This window comes from Grus americana, chromosome 1 (genome assembly GCF_028858705.1).
Source record: "Grus americana isolate bGruAme1 chromosome 1, bGruAme1.mat, whole genome shotgun sequence".
NCBI lineage: Eukaryota > Metazoa > Chordata > Aves > Gruiformes > Gruidae > Grus > Grus americana.
In genome coordinates, this window is record NC_072852.1 from 194,824,551 (window position 1) to 194,846,453 (window position 21,903).

The following is a 21,903-nucleotide window of genomic DNA, read 5'->3' on the forward strand; positions in this document are numbered from 1 at the left end:
ATAACTGAAGCAAAATATCCAAACAGAACATGGCAGAACTTGATCAGCATACAAAAGAAATTAGTATCTTGCTGTTGTAAGCTACATGAATAATTATTTGAAAAAGCACACCTTTCATTCTGCAAAACACTTCTTTTACCAGAAACACTGATGGAAAGTTCTTAGACTGGTACTCCAAAACAAAAGAGGAACTGATAACCAACCTAGGTGTCAAAATTTCATAATATCACTAGTCTACAGCCATAATGTTGACACAATCCTCTTTTAGCAGGGAAGGTACTTTAAGATTTAGTAAGGCAAGAATGATTTGTTTCCTTCCTCCAACAGTCAGAAAGGAATGGGGAGAATGAGGCAGGAATTATTACTTTTGTTTACATTAACTATTTTCAAAACTGCATAACAAATAAAAACAGTCATAAAAATCTCAGCTATCTTGCATTACGTTATTTTAGAAGGCTAACATCTGTAGTATTTATACACAAGGGGAGAAAAGAAAACATGCAAGAGTGGCACGGAAGCCATGGGAAAATAAGGGGAAGATGATAGAAAGCAGAAGATAATGACAACAGACATACATTAGGTACAAATAGAGTTTTATCACTCTATTGCCGTTGGGAGGAAACAGCACTTGGTATTATTTCGGTACACCATTTATTTGGCAAAAAATGCCTTATTGAGCCTTACCATTAACTTTCTAATTCTTACAAAAACAAAGAAAACAAAAAACATTAAGAATACTAGCATGCTACCACAGAAGCAAAACATTTTATAAAATTTTGCAGATTGACAACCAAAATAAAAGTGCTTTAGTAACAAGTCAGAATTTGTACACATAAACAAGACTCTCTTCCATTCCTAACTTTGTATACAATGTTAAAAAATACAAAAGTAAATGCCTCTCACCCTATTGCAAATGATTCAATTACTAAAGATCAAACAAAAAATGCTAGTGGGATGGATTGAATTGTAAGACCTGAAAGAAAGCATGGGTATTGCACTGCAAAGTCAGATGTGGTGCTAAAGAACACTGCATCCACTCCTATCAATATGAATCATAAACAAACATTTATACTAGGGCTACATACAGAAATCTTAGTACTAAATCACATTCAGCCGTGTGTTCTACAAGTAGAAGTTGTCTACCCAGATGGCTTATATGAGTTTAGCTTTCCCCCCCCCAGCTAAGTAGAACAACTTTATTTGCTTTTGGCATAACTTTCTAAGTGACAGAAAACCATAGAATGAAAAAATAATTGTGTTCCTGAAGACAGAGCAAGAACACGTAACTGTGATTACAAAGCACAAATTAGATGAAGGCTTACTACAACCAGGTGAACTAAGTGCATGAGTGGTAGATTTTTAAGGCCACAGTACTAGAAGAAACTTCAGGTGACAGAGTCTAATCATCTGCTATCGTACACGAACCTACCAGTAAAAGCACTTAAAGTTGCAGCTGAAGACTCTTCTGATGTTTCAATCTGCAAAGTCTAACTTACTTTTGACATCTATCTCTATGCTTGACCATCATGCAAGCTCTCTTCGCCAATAATCTATTCACTCCTGTAACTTATTTTAATAGTTATTCATCCCTTATAATTATTTAGCCCTGTGTGGGTGTGTTTTCACAGAGTGGTTGAGGTTGGAAGGGACCTCTGGAGGTCACCTGGTCCAACCCCTTTGCTTAAGAAGGGTCGCTGAAAGCCAGTTGCTATGGACTGCATCCAGATAGCTTTTGAGCATCTCCAAAGATGAAGACTCCACAACCTCCCAGGGCAACCTATGCCAGTGCTCAGTCACCCTCACAATGAAAATGAGTTTCTTGATGTTCAGAGGGAACCTTCTGTGCTTCAGTTTGTGCCCATTGCCTCTGGTCCTGTCACTGGGCACCACTGAAGAGAGCCTCCCTCTATCTCCTTTGCACCCTCCTTTCAGAAATTTATATACATTGATACATTTTAATCCTGGCTTAGGTAAAAACACGAGCGTATGTACTATTACAGCTACACCAACCTTCTTGATAGTACATGTTCAAACTCCATGGTTTGTTTTCCCTTTTCAAGTTAATGCTTAATATTAAGTTATCCTTCAGTTGCAGCTCATCACTCACATTAGGACACGAAGAAATAGAATAAAGCTGCATCAGAGGAAGTTCAGACTGGACATTAGGAAAAGGTTTTTCACTGAGAGGGTGATAGGCCACTGGAGCAGGCGCCCCAGGGAAGTGGTCATGGCATCAAGCCTGCCAGAGTTCAAGGATGACGCTCTCAGTCACATAATTTAGTTTTAGGTAGTCTTGCAAGGAGCAGGGAGTTGGACTCTCTGATCCCGATGGGTCCCTTTCAACCTGAGATACTCTATGATTTTGACATATTCGCAGCAATAACTAAACTCTTTGTGTGCATTAGTTTGTAGGTTATGCTTTTGCTCAGGCTCAGATCTGTGCTGATATGTAGTAAGGCCACACACCTCATTTTGCTAGACTGGATCACTTCCTCACAATACCCTGATAACACCCCACCCCCAAGAAGGACAAAGATCTACCCAGGAGAGAAATCTAAAGCACATCAGCATTAACAAAAACAACTACAAAAAACCCAAAACCCCCCGAAAAACACCACCCCACAACAACCAAAACCAAACAACAACAAAAAATCCTACACACCCTACCCCCACTAGTCTATATTCCATATATAGAAACAGGAATACAAGTAACATCTATAGGAGGTAACAGTAAAAGAACTCAATAGAAACTAATCTTTACTCATTCCTAAAGGATGGGTTTTACAATTGAAAGGAACAAGCTTTAAAGTATTAATAAATAGATATAGCGGCTTTCACTATGACTGTAAGCATACTATAAAGATACGACAGTTCAGAGTTTCCACCTATTACTTAAGGTACAAGAACTGTTCATGTGCATGTCATAGGCTGCTGTCTCCTGATTCCCCTGAAGTTAGAAGGTTAACATAGCCAAACCTTGAGATTAACAAACATCTCTGGTAAATCCTCTTGACAACTGAATCCATCACTAATTCACCTGTCTGCTCACAGCCAGATGTTGCTGCTTCTTTAGCAGAAAAAGTTGGACTTGTCCACACCTAAGACAGATTTTCAGCTCAAAAGCAGTCTGTCTTGATTAAGTCTTTAAGAAAAAAAGCTCAGCTTAGCATGGAAACAGCTGAGGCATGGACACACTTTTACCAATTCCACTGCAGGGACCAACAAGCTGTATGAGGCAAATGGAGTAGAAAGTCTAGGGTTTATGGAAAAGGCGTGCAACTGACAATCAAAGTTAATGGGAGGTAGGGAACAAACCCAAAAAACCCCACTCAAAAACCCCCACACAAATTCCACACACCATAGTTTAGGAACCTCAAGGCCGGAAGCCTAAGAAGTGTTAAACAAGATAAGAGAGAAAGTAGGATTTACCTGGACAATGAAGGATTGGAATCAGAAGTCTGAAGAGGTATGAGGACAAACTAGACAGAGAAGTCACTAGAGAGAGACCAGAGCATAAGGATCAGCTGCAAGGGGAATACACATCCCGCAGAACTCAGTCCTTTCTAGGGCCTGCAGTACAACGTGCAATCATCCTATGTTACACTGCCCTTCTACCAATAATGAGTATTTGTAAGAATCCCCTGAAAAAGCTCTCGTACCTCATACCACTTAATGCTGGTTAAAAGAGAAAAAACTTATTGCTACTAATAGCATTCCATTAATTTAATTAGTAGTAGCAGCTATACGTAGCTAAAGGTTACAACCTAATGACTCACAGGAGCACATCCATACAGTTAATTTGTTTACTAAGTTTGCTTTAAAAGAAACAGGAAAAGTATGAAAATAGTTGCAAAATCAGTTATTAAGAATTAGGAAACATCAGAATTAAGATTTCTTACACAGTATTAAAGAGAACACACACAAAGGAGCTGATTTACCTGATCCTTCACTACCTTTTCCCTCACCAGAGAACTTCTCATTCAAAGCAAAGAAGCTACTCAACTTTTCTCCTTGTAATTTAACGTGTGTCCCTTACTACACCCTATTTAAACCATGCTCTGAAGAGACTTCATTTCCTACTGGGATTCTGTATGGGACTCGCCACTGTAATATGTTAGCATGCCATAAAAATGAACTTGTTTCCACAACACTTTCACAAAAGTATGCATAAAAATGGGTATTCTTCCCATTTTATAGATGCATAATCTGAGCTACAGACTGAAGTTTAAGAACTATCCACCAATTTTGCCTGCACAGTTAGAGATTTAGGGCACAACTTTTAAAGTATACCATGTTATCCAGTATTACATCTGAAACTAAAGCTTCTGTTGAGCCATGCAGAAGTAGTTAGGATCTAGAGCCTGTCACCCAGGAGATCAACACTCTACTAATAAGCTCTGGTGGAAAGTTTGGTTAAACAGACCTATCTGGGATCACAAGAAATTGACAGAAAGAAAGAATTCCAGTATTCCAAAGTGACAGTCTATCACCCAAACCACTAGATATGCTTTCCCTTCCCACAGTCCTCTGTCAATTCCTTTCACATTTTCCAGGTTTTGGAAAATTTGCAACTTTAATTCCTAAATACAGCAAGTTGAAAAAAATTATATATAAATCATAACTAAAGACTACTGTAACATGTACTTACGAGGACAGAAATGAATTAAAACGGTTTCTTATTTTTAAAAAGAAATTGCAATTTACATATTGTTTTAAGACATTTTTGAATGTAATATAGAAGATTAAGGGGGCAACGGTCCATTAAGAAATAAAAAGTTACTCTAGATGTGCTCATATATAACACTGTAGGAACACCCTGATGGAGAGCTTACTACAGGCAACATTTGTAACTTGGAGAAGACTTTCAAAATGTTTCAAGTTCTCAAAGTGCCAGTCATTAAAAAGAGAACAGAATATTTCTTTCCAAAAGTTGTGCACAGATGAAAATCTCTGTTCTTAATTCCCTCAGTTACAGAAATGCTCCCAAGAACTACGGATAATCTAAGACAGGCAAATGGAAGGGAAATGCATCTCCTACTTGCTATCTCTCTGAAAAACTCTCCTCATAAATCCTCTGATGAGTTTATCATTGGGCTTATCCATTCTTTCTTTCATTTACAGAAACCAGGAAAGCAAAATGAACCTTATTTTGACTAGTTCATACTCTCAGAGGAAGAAAACTCAATCTAAACTTAACGATATACCATGAATTAGGTGTCCACGATTTGTCTCCCTTAGACCTTTGTAAAGTTCTAGGTGGCACAGAGCGTCCATAGGCATCATCCCGCACAAAAGCTTTCACAAACTGATGGCACAAAAAGCTGTAGTCTCTTCCATACACTTTGTTTCTATGTACAGGAATGAACTACACACAATGCTTCATACTGAACTGTCAAACAACGAATTGATTACCAGAGACAGTATCACACCTAACAGTAAATCACCTAGCACCTCTGTACATTTTCCCCATGAAAACTCTTTCTAATTTTAAGTAGGTAGATGCAGGGGAAAAAAAAAAAAATCCCTAAAGATAATAAAAAGTTTCCATAAAGTATCTTCTGCTCACTTTTCGTAAGTGACAACTCATCTCAATTGTTTTTTGTTAAGAACAGAAACCTAACAAATGTAGTGCCAAAGATTTCCCAGAAATCTGATTGTCTTCATTGAAACTCTACATCTGAGTATCAACACAGTACCAACAGAAGTTGAACAGTCAAACTCAAGGTGGCTCAAAGATTACATGCAGAAAGTTGTGATGTAGATTTTTTTTTTTTTTTTTTTTAAGACTTCACGAGCAATGTGTTTGCACTCAGTGTGGATAACTGGGGTTTTTTTTCCCCTCCTTTGTTTTAAAAAAATTAAGTAGTTGTTAGTTGGGGGGGGTGTGTCCCCTCCTTTTTAAGACTTAGAATCCTGACTCTTGATGTTGAATCAAGCTACAATGTGGATACACCAGGGACGTCTTGAGAGAAACAGAGGCTGCTTTGAAAGAAGTTGTGGACAACCAATTGGCATACTTACACAAAAGGTGGAAAACCTCACTCAACAGTTACTTTCTAAGTGGTTAACAATTATGCTTTAGCTGAATCTAGTCCTCTTTAAAAGAGCTACAAAATGTAGTTTAGGTGACTACACAATGGAAGCAATTAAGACAATAACACTTTTGACTGCTAACTGTGTGTCTTTTTTGTCCATTAAAAAGGAAGCAAGTGAAGCATCTCACTTCAGCAGCAGAAGCATCCACGAGGATTTCTAATTAAGTCAGAGAAAAAGTACACACAGTTAGTATTGTCTGGAATCCATCTTTAAAGAACAGGATCTAAATTAGAAAACCCCAGATGGGGTCCTGATCCCTGGTTATGGTATACCATATAAATGGTGACAGACACAAGATGATTAGTACAAACATGCCCATCTGTTCCCAATGAGTTCTGGCACTTTTTTTCCTTATTATTTCTTAAAGCATATTAATATCAAAGTTGTCATGAGCTGAAATAACAGAGCTGAAGATCAGGCAGTATAAAACAAGCAGAATGATGCAGGAGGTTTTTCCAATGCTTGGGACAGGATGTGAAAGAGTAAATTCCACAGATGGGGACAAAGTAATGGAGGTCTTAATCCTCAGAATCTACTTCAAGGACTTCCTCACACTTCAGAAAAGGTTGAAAAGCAGTATATGCAGAGACAGACAGTAATAACCTTTAAAAAGTGTGGAGGTGTTAACATTTTGATTCTTAAAAAACAAGTTAAACTATTAGTTTTATTTTATGGAATTGTTTCAAGTTAGATGCGTCACAGTAGTTATTCACATTAACAGCATTTTTATTGTGGAATCCAAAGTGTTCCAAAGAGTTTTTGAAATAAACCACTAACTTGCTAAAATAACAAAGTTTCTTTTCATTCATACACTGCACTATTGATATATATTACTTAAATATCAGAACTAAGCAGAAAAAAAATAATCAAGTTATCTATGAGACTACATTCAACTGAAGATTTCACCAATGGAAGAGCAGTAATTATGTCATTTACATACATGCACAGTCTTAACTTTTAGATGTTCGACCTCTGAGGACAAGGGGATATTTTTATTTTTTCTTGAAGTATCTATTTTGCAATTCTTTAAAGCCTGCATGTGATTCCTTCCAGGATCTATCAATGCTGTTCAAATAGTCCAGAGGATCTATAAATCTGGTAAATCAACACAACACTTCACCACCAAGGATCATCACACTAACACATTCTTTTTTAAAAAGTTTCCTCAGTTTTCCCTTACCAGTTAGTTTCAAAACTGACTGAAAGCCTCCAATAGTCTCTCAGCCCTTCCAAAGATTATTTCAGGTTGCAGTATTGACATTTTGTGCTAAGAGTAAAAACATCATTACTGTAGAAACTTGTTAAAAGGAGTATGATACACTATCTTACCACTTGTCAGTACCACACACACCAGAACTACTTTTTGGTTCTAATAAAGGAACTTTTCTGAAGGGGGGCAGGAGGAACTATGTCAAGGAAGAGGAAGATATGTATTTGAGTAAATAATATTAAGAGAAAGGGATATTAGAATGAAACTGGTAGGGAAAAGTAATGAGTTGTAGTATCATGTTTTCCTCCATTTCTTACTTTGCATGCTTCACTGTTCAGCTTCACATTTTCTTATTCATTGCTCCTGTGAAAATTCTCCTTGTGCAACAAGTAGCCTTTATCACCTCTTCCAAAATCAGGCTTAAAGAAAAAACATTTACTTCAAAACTCTTTACATTAAAATTCCTTACTAAAAGACTCCTACACATACCCATACAATGTCTTACTCTTCTGTATGAGTATAAACTGTGTGACTGGACAAAGGAAGAGACAGAGACGAAAAAAGTATAACCTGAGTGCCTGGTAGAAGGCAACGCATCCCAAAAGAAAATGCATCTCTCAATCTACAGAAGGTAACAGAGCCTCCTGTTCTACAGCCAAAAGTGGATAATGCCTGCAGTCATGCCCATATTTCACTACTATGCTTTTCCAAACACTAGCAATGACTGTTGGTTTTTATATTTTTAATTACAGCCTAATAATGACTTAGCTGACTTGCTCAATTTAAGTCCATAAGTAAGCTTTCTAGATACGGTCTAAACCGAATATTTATACGACGCACACAAAAAATTTAGAGTGCAAACATTATACACATATGATTTTCCATTTCAATTTATTTTATTTAGCTGTTTCATCAAAAACTGACCTACAGTTTATCCAGCTTGTATAGTAACTAGTACAAAGAATGCAAGAGTCACATAGGCAAATACTACTGTATAAGAACTATATTTAAAAAAACGCCAAAACAAACATAACACCACACGCACTGCACACCCCCCACCTCACTGTAACAAAGTACAATCTCGCTTCAAACAGAGACACACGATGTCATGCAAGTACTAAAGTACTAAGCTACTTTCTTCAGTAGTACATGCTTTCAAATGCTGGTGATGAACACAATACACACACCTCCGTTAAACTATCTTACCTGATTGTCTGTCACTCTCCGTTTTCTTTTAGGGGAGTCTGAGCATAGCACACATTCAGCTGTTTCACATCTTTTTGAGGTATTACTTCATACAAGTACATATAATATTTAGAGCATATTTTATATTACATACAAGACATACCAAGTAAAATTTGCATCAACTGAAAATGGAACAATTCCACTAGTTTGGAAGGAGAAAACCTGAAGGAATGCACATCATCTTATCTCCTTCCCAAAGTGTGATTCGACACCCATTTTCAACTCAAATAAAGTCACTCATTTTCAATGCTCCTTCTATCGCATCCCCAGCAAAGACAAATCAGTTACAGCCAAAGCACCTACCCTACCCAGCAAGCACAAAACAAAGACCAACAAGAGAATACTTCAGCAGTTGTGTTAAATGGGAAAACAGAACGCCTAACAAAATAATCACAGCTTTCCGTAAGCAACCGTGCAGGAAGCAAACATAAAAGTCAGAATAAGGCTTGCACGACAAAATCCAGCTCTGTAGGAGCTAGTCTGCTGCAGTTTAATTTTCCAGGATTGTTCACCGTCATTAATTGTTGATTTGTTTTGAAGAACAGATAGTGATTTATTTGCAGCGGGATGAAGTTACAGACCTAGATTCCTGACCAGACGCTCTCAACGTAAACAATACATAACCTATAAATTAACCATTCTCCATCTGGCAATTCAGATGTAAAATTCATAGTTTTTCATCTACCAGGCGGCGGCAACCACCACCCCCCTTCCTTCCCGAGCGCTAACAGAGCCTGATGCAAAGGGGGAGGGAAAAAGAAAGAAGGGGGGGGGGGGGGAAGCCAGCATGAAAGAAACGGGCTCGCACAAGCAGGGACCCACCAAACCGATGTCCTCGACGGCCGCCACCTCCTCAAGGCTGAGGATCACTGCTAAGTGCGGAGCGGAGAGACCGAACCGGGCGGGAAGGGGGGGGGGAGGTGTCCCCTCGCCAAGCCCGGGCAGCAGCGCGAGGCGGCGGGAGCCCCGGTGCAGCCCGAGCGGGGACTAGGCCGGCTGCAAGGGGCAGGGAGGGGACACCCGCGGGAGCGGCGATCACTCACCACAACGGGCGAGCAGCCCCGCCGCTACCCTCCCCCGCCGCGAGGAGCCACCGGCGCTGAGCGCGCGACACCGCCCGCCGGGCCACCTGGGGGGGGCGGGGGTGACCCCCAGGCCCCCGCGCCGAGCGAGGGGCAGCGCGCACCCCCGCCAAGGTCACCCCCTCGCGGGGCCCCGCCGCGCCCGGGGCGGGGGGGGGAGGGGGGGCGGGGGAGCGGCAAATTTAATTTGTGACGCCGGCCACGGGAAAGGGGGGAGGGGAACAGCCCCGCGAAGGGGTGAGGGGGATGGGAAGGGGGGGCTCCGCTACGGGCCAAGGGGAGGGCTCCCCCCCCCGCCACGCTCCCCCTCTTCCAGCGCTGGCCGCGGAGCTCGGTCCGAGCGGGCACCCCCCCGCCCCCGCCCCAGAGAAAGGAAAATGGAGCGGGGACGGGGTGGGGGTAACCGCGGCCGAGGTGCCGAGCTCCTTACCCCGCCGCAGCCGCCGCTCCTCGCTGGTCCCAGGCGGGTCCGCTCCGCGCTGCCGCTGCTCCGGGCTCGGAGAGGAGCTGCCGCCGTAGCCGCAGCCAATCGCCTCTAACCCCCTCCCCTTCCGCAGCTCGCCCCGGTCCCCCTGTCGGCTTCAAAATGGCGCCAACTTGTCTCCGGCTGCTCCAATGGAACCGCCGAGGGAAGCAAGCGGAGCCAGAGCGAGGCAGCAGCGCCCCCTGCCGGCTCGCGCGGCCGACACGCGCAGGCACCGGCCGGAGCCGCCGGTCACAGGGCCCGCGGCCAGCGCTCCCCGCAACGGCGGCCCGCCGCGCCCCGGCCCCCCGCGTGGCCCAAGGGGCCCTGCCCTCCGCGCCGCCGCCGGCGAGAGCCGCAGAGCACCGCTGCCAGGCGACGAAGGGGCCGGAGAAGGGGGTGGGGTGTTAAAAGTCACGACCCCTCCCCTTGCCTGCTCGAGCCCCGGGGCCCAAGAAAGCCCTCGCGTTCCAGGGGGGGAAGCCTGCCGCTAAGCCTGCCTTTCCCGAAAGACCATCCGTAGTTGCAGAGCACCGCACGGATCCTTTCCAAAAGGGAGGAACTAGGTTTGGAAATACGACGGCGGGGTTTCCAGGCTGGCAGAGCACCTGACTTCAGCAGTCCGGGCCGCGTAAACTGCAGCACTTACAGAATCACAGACCGTGACCAGCGGATAAAGCAAACGGCCCGAGGCGGGAGGGTACCGGGTGGGCAGCTGACAGCCGAACTACGGCCGAGTATCTGCTGATGTGCACTGTGCAGATTAGTGAAATAGGTATGTCCCCCAAACGACACGGATTATTAAAGGATTGTTGTAAAACAATAAGGAATAAAGTCAGTTAACTGCGGAGAAAGAGCAGAAAAAGTAGCAGAAATCGCTCACCAAACCCTTTGGTTTTGCTTCAGTGAGTGCAAGAGTTTCAGGGGTGCCCATACAGGAAAACGCAAACAGAAAAGTGACGTAATTTCTTCTCACTGCTGCATTTATGAATGACATTATCAGGAAAACATGGAAGTGTTTAGATTATTATTTGAAAAACATAAATCATACTTAGCAGATCTGCTGAAATACACTCAGAGCTTTGTCTAGTGTGAGAAACATACTTGAATAGCGTGTTAGCCAAGACATTGTAACTAGTATTTTAAATCTTTAACTAAGTTCCCTCACGCCTTCTGAACTTGCTAACACATTGTAACCAGCTTGCCTTACTTTCATTCAAGTTTTAAACTAAGTTAAATAACCTCATCTTCTAATGAAGACTACCAGGATAAATCGCCAGAACTATTACACAAAAACTACTTTTCAGCCCCCCCAAACTCCCCTTGTTTACATTTTTGGGTGAATTGGGTTTGCCCTCCTCTTCCTGAAAACAAAAGTGCAACTGCACGGGCAGAAAAGAGGAATACTTTGCCTGACAATTTTGTATGACTTATTACTGGGAAGGATCCTGCACTTGCAGGCAAGGATATAATTTTTTCATGCAGATTGAACAATTTCCGCTCAATCCCCCCCTTGCCATCTTACCTAGATATAAAATCTTAGGTTGGGGAACACATCTTTCTATGGAGCACTTGCACGGGTGTGCGTGGATACTTACAAACCAGCAGGAAACTTAAATATTCATACAGCTATTGAAACTACAAAACCAGGTGCATAACTGTGAAAATAACTACAGTGCTGTCATACTTCGTATGCAAATATTTTGCTCCATTTTATTGATGAAGCAGGTTACACTTTCAGCTCCTGTCAGGATGCCTGGAGGGTAGAACAAGGTGCTGTGTAACGGAGGCCTCTCCCCAGTTATGCTCTGCCCTTCATTTTGTGCCTGCACTGAGACTCTTTAACATTTCAGAAATCAACATTTTGGAGGTAATTCTTCATTCCTTCCTTTTTCCACCCCCTCTCGGTTTCGCGGCCGTCGAAGCGCGGAACCCCGCAGCACGGTGCTCGCTACAGGCGCCGCGTTACGTGACGGGCGCTCGGCCGCCGGCGCCCCGCCGCAGTAGCGTGCGCAGCCCTCAGGAGGGAGCCCGTTCGACACCGCTCCCGCCGCCGGTCGGGAGCCGCTCGCTCGCCTTCAGCCCGCCGGCCACAGCCGTTACCCCGCGGCCGGTTCGCGCCAACGGAGGTGGCAGCGGCCCGCGGCACTCCGGCCCCCGCCCCAGCGGCGGTTGGGGGCGGCCGTTGGGCGGCCGCGCCGTGAGGAGGCGCCGCAAGGCCGAGGCCGAGGCCGGCTCGGTGCCGCGGGCGGCAGGAGGCAGCATGGAGCTGCCGTTCCTCAGCGCCGGCGAAATCTATCAACTAACCGGCAAGCCGCTAAGACCTCACACACTCGTTTGTTGGTTTAGCTAGACGTGTTGCGCAGGAGTGTCCTCAGAAAATAATCTGGCCAGTGTTAAGGACCGATATTTTTACTACAAGGAGTAACAAGTACCCCGTCCCTTTTCGATGAGGTGCTAAATGAGCTGCCCCCTGCAATCTGTGCAAGCGCTGGCCACGTTCCCCAGGGCGGACACGGTCTCTCCCACAAGAAACGTCACGTCTCACAGGGCACCGATGACTGTAAGCAGACTCTTTTTTACTAGATTGGCCACCTCTGAAAGTGCAGGCAAAAGTAGGGATAAATGTATGCTACTTTCAGAAACTGTATACTTAACAAGGATTCAAAATATTTGCACAAAACAGTATTTTGCTTACAGGATGACACGTAGAGAAAGCCAGTGCCACAGAACTTCAAAGACCAGATCTTTTACACAGAATGTGTGCGTTGAAGACACTGCTCACGTCTCAGTGTTCAAGCAACAGTGATGAACATCCCAGTCAAAGAACACCCTACACAGCAGTATTCTTCTCCCAGCTGTCTGTAAAAACACTGTTCAAAAATAGCAGACTAACAGGGACAAGGACAGCTTTGTACCTTAGAAATACACCAAATCTTCTCAACAATGAAAATGTCCTTTTGAGTAAAACCAATAGTTGACCTAGCCCAGTATTTGGTAACCAGCAGTGGCACCACCATCAGCGACATAGTTTTCCGAGAGTGAGACCCATACCTTGCATTTCCAGTTTGCTGGTCCCTGCAATTTCACCAAATGCAGGGAACTTAAATGCAAAATTCGAGGTAGTAGCATTCTGCTGTATAAAATGAGAATAATAGCAAAGGAAATACTAATTAGGGAGACCTGCTTATCCCAGCATCTACAGTTGCTGTAACAGGGATACTACATGTCTGGTTTGTACATGTACAATAGGTAAACCTATCTATTCTCTTTAGAATCCATTTATGGACCTGTTGTCCACTAACTTGTCTAACCCCTTTTTGAACCTGCTGACACTGTGTATTTTCTAGCCCACTTAGGCAGCAGATTATAGAAGCCCACTACACATTGTGTCAAGAACCCTATTTCTGCATTCACCTTAAACAGGGCCTTCTTGATTTGTAAAATTTCATCCTATGCTGCTCAGCCTTGTCTTCTCACAATCAGAATCCAAACCCTTTCAGTCCCTACTTTGTCAGACTGCTGATATCTCCCCTTGAATCATTTTAGTTATCTTTCTCAATACCTTCTTTAAAGTTGTTGTGTCCTTGCAGACCAGAACTGCAAGCTGCATACAAGACAGTACATTGGGATTTCCAACAGAGCAGCAAACTGCCTTCTGCCTCACTCTCAGTACTCTTCTGATGATGCCTTACATCTCTGTTGTTTAGTGGGTTTTTTTGGTTGCTGTTGTAGTTTGAGCCAAAGATTTCAGAGAGCTGACAACAGCAACTTCCAGACTTCATGAATTTAAACTTCCAGGATTGACAGGTAATTCTATACTTTACCTTACACTGATCTACTTCAAAGCTTATCTGCCTTTTTTTTTACCCATTCAGCTTTCTGAGGCCTTCTAGACTTCCTTCTACCAGCACAGCATTTGACTACCCAAAAGAGTTTAACACCATCCAAGTATCATTCAGTGTGCACCCCCTTCTCCGGGTCACTGATAAAGACCAAAGATTGTTGCATAAAACAACAACAGTAAACCCAAACATTTCTGAAGTACAGCATTGCTGACTTTTCTTCACTCTGGAAAGTAACCATTAACAAGTACTGTCTGCTTCCATCCCTCAACCAGACTTGTAACTCAGAATTCCATGCTAACTTTAACTGCTTTTCATGAGGAACTCGCACAAATGCTTTTTGAAAATACAAGTATGTTCCCTGGTTTGTCTTTGTCCACATACTTCCTGGCTCACAAACCTGCTGGAATTCTGTGACTGTGTCAATATCTCCCTTCACAGAAACTATGCTGGCACTTTCCCATGACATTATGTTTATCCAAGTGCACAGTGATCTTACTCTTTTATGGTATTGGCCTTTCAGTGTGAAGAGCAGGAACAACTGTCAAGGTAATATCACCACCATAAGATTCACTAAATATTTTTACTGTGTCTCCTTCCTCATTACAGTAACCCTGAGGCATTTGCATGTATGAATCTCTCTATATGTTTTGCCTTTAAGCCCCTCCATTTTTTCACTCATGGACTTGAACCAAAGTGTATGAAGACATATCAACTTTAAGGATACTTCAAAACAGAACAGACAAACACCCTAACTCTATCAGTCATACCTTTATTTAAATAGGAGCTCTAAGATATACCTCAAAGGACTGAACAGACAGGTGAGAAATTACATAGATTTTTCAAACCACCCCAGCATCCCACTGTGGGATGAAGAAAGGTTGGAAGGAAGCTGGGTCCTAGAATGACTCAGTGCTGTAGACCTCAGCAATCCTTACTGATTCACTACAGTATAATATTAAAATTTCCTAACAAAATCCTACAGTCCAGGCAGAACAAGGGAAGGAATAGATTGGAGGGAGCAAAATCTTTGATTTTTTTCTTTCCCACCCCCCCTGCCCCAGGAGAAGCAGATATTTTAGCTTAACCATCTTACAAAACTCTGTCCTGGCCAGCAAGCTCAGTCAGCTCACAGGAGGGTGAACTATCACAAGGGAGAAGGGAGGGACTACACAGCAGAGACCAAGAACACCTGTTTTTAATAGCAGTAAGTTGTGAATTGTTTTATTGACTTCCCTACCTATAGATTAACATTATGTGACTTAAGAGTAACTGTTGAGCAAATCCCTCCATACAGTCATCACCACAGTCTAATGAAGGGCCAGCACAAATAATAAAGAATTTGAATGGAAGCCAGTTGATGGGGTTTGCATTTGAATGCAAACTACAAGTTACATTTCTAATGTTACATGAGTTATCAAAGAGAAATCAAAACCACTTAACTGAATCCTACAGTAGCCTATGTTTCTTTATAGATGGTTTGGGCAAAATCAAGGCAGAACAGAAAGTAAAAATTTAAAAAGTTTAAGAAATAGAAGGGTGCATTTTTTTCTTTTTTTACCACACTTATCTAAATTTCCTTAACATAGCAAGTTTGTAAAAAGCATACTTTTGTTTCCAGTATAGGTATAACCACCTTTCCTTTCTGTTTGTTTCTCTTATGACTCTTGAACAATTGCATCAAAAATATTTTACTAGAAGAACAGTTCAAATGAAGTAAGTGTCATTTATATACTGAGCCCTCCACACTGAAAGGGGTTTTTGCCATGTAGGAAGGACAGTTAGTGCCTATAAACACCTTCAACTTGCAGGCATAGTGATTTGTCTCAGAAAAAGAAAACACAGCCCATTTATTAGTGTTGGCTCTTCAACTAAATGGCTGATATTTATATGAACATGAGTTAACTTTGCAACTAATTTTAGTATCTCATATGTCCCTTAAGTAATTTGCAAGGAAGCCACATGGAAACAGTGACTTAAGATGACTGGAATTTTTAGACTCTGTGAGTGCTGTTTCCAACTCTGTCTCCTTGTAAACAAAAATCTAACAGCTGAATAAGACAGTGATGCTCAGAAGCTACCAGCTTTAATATATGTGCAATATTAATTCTAAAGTTTAGTAAGCCCCACTTTAACATCAGTGCTAACAGGTCTGACTCTGCCAAAAATATCTGTGTCTGTCCTGTGCTTGTTTTCCAATAAAAAGACAAGAGTCATTAAGTACTATATGATATTTCAAAAAAAACCCCAAAAAACCCTAGAGATGATATGTTACTTTTCAAGGTGAAGACTGCAGGAAGCCTTTTACTCCATCTACTCCTCTGCTCTCTTCGTGTAATAGTTAACAGCTACAGTGGGACACTAGTAAGATTAAATGACCTTACTAAAGTTAAGTCTTTCTATTAAAACAAAAACTATTACTGCTTCCCAAAATGTGCCATCTCAAGTCAACTGTAGATATATCATTATCTCTGACCTCTCTTCTTCAGATGGGATCCTAAAGAGGTCGGTGCCTTCAGAAACATGTATGGGAAGAGAGTAATAAAATGTTTCAGTACAGTAGCCACAGGAGTAAAAAACATCATTTAGATTGTTAATGTTCCGAAAGAGAATCTATCTCTTTACTGCAGTCAGGAAGTGATTATGCTTTATGTCACTACCAACCAGTGCATCTTTTACGCTATAGCTAAAAAAAAAAATTAACCATCTTGCTGTCTGATAGGAATAGATTAGAAAGCATTAATACACAAACCTTTAGGGTTTCTAATACCAGGTAGAGTTTGTTGTGGTTTGGGTTTGGTTTTTTTTTCCATTCTAATGTGGTTTAACAGCTGTTTTGTTGCTAAATGTCATGGAATCTTCTCACTGACCACTCCAGCTATTAGCACAGTGTATGCCTACAACTTCGCACAACTATAACCTATGGCAGCCAGCATCTAAAAAAGCCATAGTAATCAGGAAAAAAACCCTATTCTTCCCTTAGTGCCTTGCTGACAGGTATGACAGTAGAGAATTAGTATTTTGGGAGTCTGTACCAGAAATCTTTCTTTCCCTGGTGATTAGCTCAGTTTGTCAGTGAATTAAATTAGTTTCTCCTCTGAGTTACCTTTAATTGATTTAAGTGCTTTCCATCCTTAATTGAGATGTAGGATAGGAGGTGGGAGAGGGAGAGTATGTAACCTAAATATTCTTAAGCAATGCTGTTAGTACAACAAAATGGGAAAAATATTTAAGAAAATTTTACTGTAAGTTGGATCTGAAAGGTGAGCATCTCAGTTGTTAAACTTCAAGTATTCAAATAAAAGTAATTTCAGGTAACAACTGCATAGCTAAAAGGAACAAGTGATCTACAAAACAGTGGGGATGTTAACATTGCCATAAGTAAGCATGTTGCACTAAACTTTTGTAGTATTTCATCACCTCTTCTCCTCTCAAATGGTGACAAGTGTATTAAGCATTAAATACTTAAACATATTCTACTGTGTAAAATGCTGGGTATTTTTCAGTTGCTTTATCCAATGCTCTTCTACTCACACTTTTTCCTTTTACTATTCCACTGCCTGCCCTCCATTTAAAGCTACTTATTTTAATGTCCCATTGAATTTAAGACTACTGGAGGCATTATACTCAGTCTCCTCTCTATTTTTATGTAAAATTGAGCTGCTATTTAGATATTCTTGCAGACTAAGCAGTGCCTGGACCTTCACCTTGAGTGTCTCTTCCCAGAAATTCCCCATGCTCTACTTTGAAACACATAAATTGTTCAGAATTGTGTTTTCTTGGTCTGCTTTCCCCTAATATTTCACAACCTATCAGCTTGGCTTTGCTGAAGGTCAGCAGTTGCTATATTTTCTAAAGCACTCTGCCTTAAAACAAAGGTTCAATCTTACAGTTCTTTTAGTTCTGTTTTGCTATAGTGCTTGAGACCTAACTTAGAGAACAGGTGCTTTACTGGAAAAAAAAAATATATATCTATCTACATAGCATGTAGATTTCAGCCAAAACCATTAAATCAACTATTTCAAGAACCTCCAAAATAAACTAATGAAGTGTTCCTTTTATGTTCTCCCCACTATTTTTGTCTTCAAAAGTGTTCATCCTATACTGTAAGGGAATCAAATAACAATATTTAAATGAAAAACTACTTATATCATAATCAAAAGAAATATTCCATGGCTTAAATATTGCTTACAAGAATCTGTTGCATGTATCAAAACGTACTCCTACCTCCTACAACCAGCAGGCCAGTAGGGATATTATTTTGTAAAAAGATAGGACTTTATCAAAACCACAGATCAGAATTCCTAAGTTAATTCTCAAGTTTAAATTTGAAAATAAGTTTTTTAAAAAAACCCTTCATTTGTGGAAATTAATAAGCTAAATCTGTTACTGATTTTTTATGATTGAAACTTTGATCTGACATTAACATATCAGTATACCTCTTTGCCATATAAGTATTTCAGAAAACCATTTGGTGATAATATTCCTACTTGGTTGAGTAAACTAGTTCTCTTAATATTCACCACAATTTTTCTCTAGATATAGTTTGATTTAAATTAAAAGAATGATGCAAGAGTATTTCCTTTATTTCCTAAATCATCTTGAAGCCTCACTTTTTCAAACAAGATTTACTGAAGTACAGAGTGGCAAGGCAAACTAAGACACAAGGTGACTATCCTTTTGAAAGAGGCATGATTAAATATACGTAACTAGTCCTCTTGAACTCAAATGCATGCCTTATTAAAGTGTTATTAGAAGAAGCACAGCGTTATGAGAAGAAAGAGTACTTTGCTACATCAAGTCTGATAACAAGATCAAGGCACAAGATGTAAATGATTGAGCTATTGTTCCATATTAACCCTTAATTGCAAAAGCCAATCTCAAGTGGTGCCCGCTGGGTATTTATCTTGATTTTTTTTTTCCTTGTTATTACACATGGAGTCTCATCATTCTGTCTGTCTTAAATTTGCCTTTTTAATTTCCATTAAAAGGCAGAATACAGGCATCGATTGTTTTGCCAACATTTAAGTTTTTGCGTTAATATTTTTCACATCAGCTACCTTCTTCATGCTGAGTTATTTTGGGAAGTTTTATCTAAAATGTTTCTAGAAGCAAATTTAAGGGAAATCTTTCCTTACAGAAAATAATAGTATAATGTTTTTATTAAAAATAGCCAGTGCTTCCCCTTTTATGAAATAGGAACTGGCAATTTGAGAAATCTGGAGAATATTCCTCTTTCTGTTGCCATTACAGCATACCCAAATAGCCCACCTCCGTCTCTGCAGAGAATGTATCTATTCTCTGTAATTTCCCTCAGCAAATGGATACCACTCTGATGCTCTGTTCCAGACTTGCAGGAGAAGATAAAGGCACCACATGAGTCTTTTGCAGGAAAGAGGAAAGTGATAAACAACAGAAGGAAGAAAACACCCTGAATCAAATGGAAAGGGAGGGAAGGGGGAAAAAAGAATAGCATTCACAGTAGGACTATGGAATGTAAAGGACTAATGGGAACCAGGCAAGAAGCAAGATCATATCGGAAAGGAAGAGTAGGGCAAGGAAGAGACTGGCAGTCAGAGCAGGCAGAAACACTGGAGTGTAACAGCAATGGCAAGGAGGTGGTATTAGTTGGTAACCATTAGGGTGAGGGTGGTAAGAGTTAAATGGGCCCAAGGGCTGAATGCTGCTGAAAGAAGGGGTATCGGTCTCTGCACCCTCCCCAGCTACTTGTTCCTGATGCTTCCCTGGCACTGACTGGCCCGGGCCCACCAGTGATGCAGAGCACCAGCTCTCTCCAGGGTCAAACAAGAACAAAAGCGACAAGGAGAAAGGAGGCAGGACAGCAGCTAGGCATCCGTATGTGTGGGAAGGGAGTAGCAGAAGCACCTTTTTTGACAGTAGTTTCATTTTAGTGTGCTTTACTAGTAATTTGAAATTGCACCTTAAGGCATGCTTTTCTACAGAACCTGAAATTGGGCCCTGCAGAAGAGAGTTAGTAGTAGTTAGTGCAACTACTTACCTTAGTACAAGTACCAGTGATCTCTGCCGTGGATCTAAAGCATCAGCTATGCTGGTAAACCATGTAGGAATCAGGATCAATCTCCAAAGTGGACAATTGGTTTCATCCCTTGTTAAAAACTACGCTGGGAAAATGCTTCATTTGCAAGTTCGAACATTCAAGTTACATAATGTCAGAACTAATTTTTTTTCACAGAACGTTATTCACTTCTGTTATGCATAGAAATTGTGATGCTATCTGTAATGTTCAAATCAACTTAAACTTACAGGACGCTTGGAAAACTGAATCAAAATCTGATTATATAAAGTGGAAAATCTTCCTTTCACTCTTCCATCAGTGAAAGCCAACATTTCATCAACTAATATGAAGGTGATGGCATAAATGTCAAGAACACAAGAATAGATATTTTTTCATAATTTGTTTCCTGTGCAATAACAGTATTACACTCTTATATTTTTACTTCTACGGGAAGTTTCCATGAAAGTCATAGATGAGTTTTGTATGTTACAGGAAGTGTGATTTGGCTGGCATATAGTAGAGGTAGATGGTAGAGTTCTAAGCAAATTTATAAACATATGAAGAAAACGAAGTTATACAATTCAAACTCCTCTGCAAACAAAGAAACACCATGATCTGTTAATGCTTCTTTGTAAATATTTTCACCATTACGGTGTTAAGCCCCTTGGACACTACTTTTACCTACCCTATCAGCTTCTCCTGATGATGTTTCTGATGGAACTTCTTTTATCATCCAGTGCAGCCTGAAGATTCTGGGGGAATTGTTTGTGGCTTTGTCTCAAATAAGTACATCTTCTCAAATGGGATCTGTAGCAGCTGCAGTAGTATCATCAGGGAAAGTATATTTTATTACCGTCAATGAGGTTGAAAAAATGACATTAGGGTACTGTCAGTTGTATTATGTGGCTTATTTAATTAGGTACACAAGTACTGGGAGAATTCCCAAAATGAAATACATCCGAGACAATTACTAGATACACAACAGGAAGCACTTCAGAGCTTTGATCTCCAGATACTACCTTCAAATGGTCCACGTGCAGCACACTCTTAATTCTCTCTAAATAGTTAACTTGGGTGTTTCATGATTTAGCTTGTGTAGGGAAGCAAATAATTATCATTTCAGATGGAAAATAGTTTTTTCTTTAGGATTAATCAATAGTATTACTAGTAGAAAAGAATTCTCCAAGAAGTCAAGAATCTTGGTTGAAAGTTATTTTTAATATCAAAATTAAGGACTAGCCTTATTATCTTTAGATAATCTCATGAAAACCGATAGAAGAATAAAGCAGTGTAGCCCTTCGGTTTTCCAAAAATACTTGTGTTAGAAATATTCCACCAAACTACAATAATATTCTCCTTTGTGTATCTTGTATGTCTACATTTTTCTTGGTAGCAAAGGTCAGTTCTTTATGACATTTCCAATTTTCCTTCCTGAAAGAACTCCTTACAGCAGAAATGACCAGTTCCTCCTAAATTTTTCTTTACTTCAAAAGTGCTTTAGAATTTTTCTCTTTGTGGATTCCAAAATATGATACAAAATGCACGCCCTAAAGCCACAGCAAGGCCATGTCTAAGTATAAGACCATGTCTAAACATAGGATCACTCCTGTCTTCCAGGAGAATTCACACATTGTTTTTCCAATCCGGAATGGAGTGACAAGATTATGCCAGCCTTATTCCTTAGAGCAAGCTGCATCCAGATTTCCCAGATCTGGCTGTGATGCAGGCAATGTCTACATAACTAGTGCAGCACCGTTAAGTGCAAATCAATGCGGGAAAGTATTTGATGCTAAGATTGTGGCATTCATACGATACACATTTCAGTAGCTTTGAAATTAGAATAGCACGAATCTTACCAAAGCATGGTAAATGGGAAGAATCAGGAGATTCCCTTCAAAAGCTCACTTCTCATCTAAATTAAAATG

The 21,903-nt window shown here is 40.9% G+C and overlaps 2 protein-coding genes across 8 annotated transcripts in view; one reads left to right on the forward strand and one right to left on the reverse strand.

The window, feature by feature from the left end:
• Positions 1 to 10,227, reverse strand: part of PDS5B (PDS5 cohesin associated factor B) — a 118,409-nt gene extending 108,182 nt beyond the window's left edge. For 4 of the 7 annotated variants that reach the window (XM_054843866.1, XM_054843846.1, XM_054843856.1 and 1 more), the window contains exon 1: positions 10,064 to 10,227. The gene's annotated coding sequence lies outside the window, so the exon portion shown is untranslated. Of the gene's footprint in view, positions 1 to 8,512; positions 8,711 to 9,373; positions 9,408 to 9,594; positions 9,615 to 10,063 lie in introns of those variants that run through there. The other 3 variants (XM_054843839.1, XM_054843810.1, XM_054843829.1) reach the window with 3 other exon arrangements.
• LOC129213580 (atherin-like) lies at positions 9,333 to 10,590 on the forward strand. The gene is made up of 2 exons (XM_054843878.1): positions 9,333 to 9,427; positions 10,191 to 10,590. Exons 1-2 carry the CDS (start codon positions 9,339 to 9,341, stop codon positions 10,588 to 10,590), a joined length of 489 nt encoding a protein of 162 aa, XP_054699853.1. The 5' UTR covers positions 9,333 to 9,338.
• The last annotated feature ends 11,313 nt before the right edge of the window (positions 10,591 to 21,903 follow it).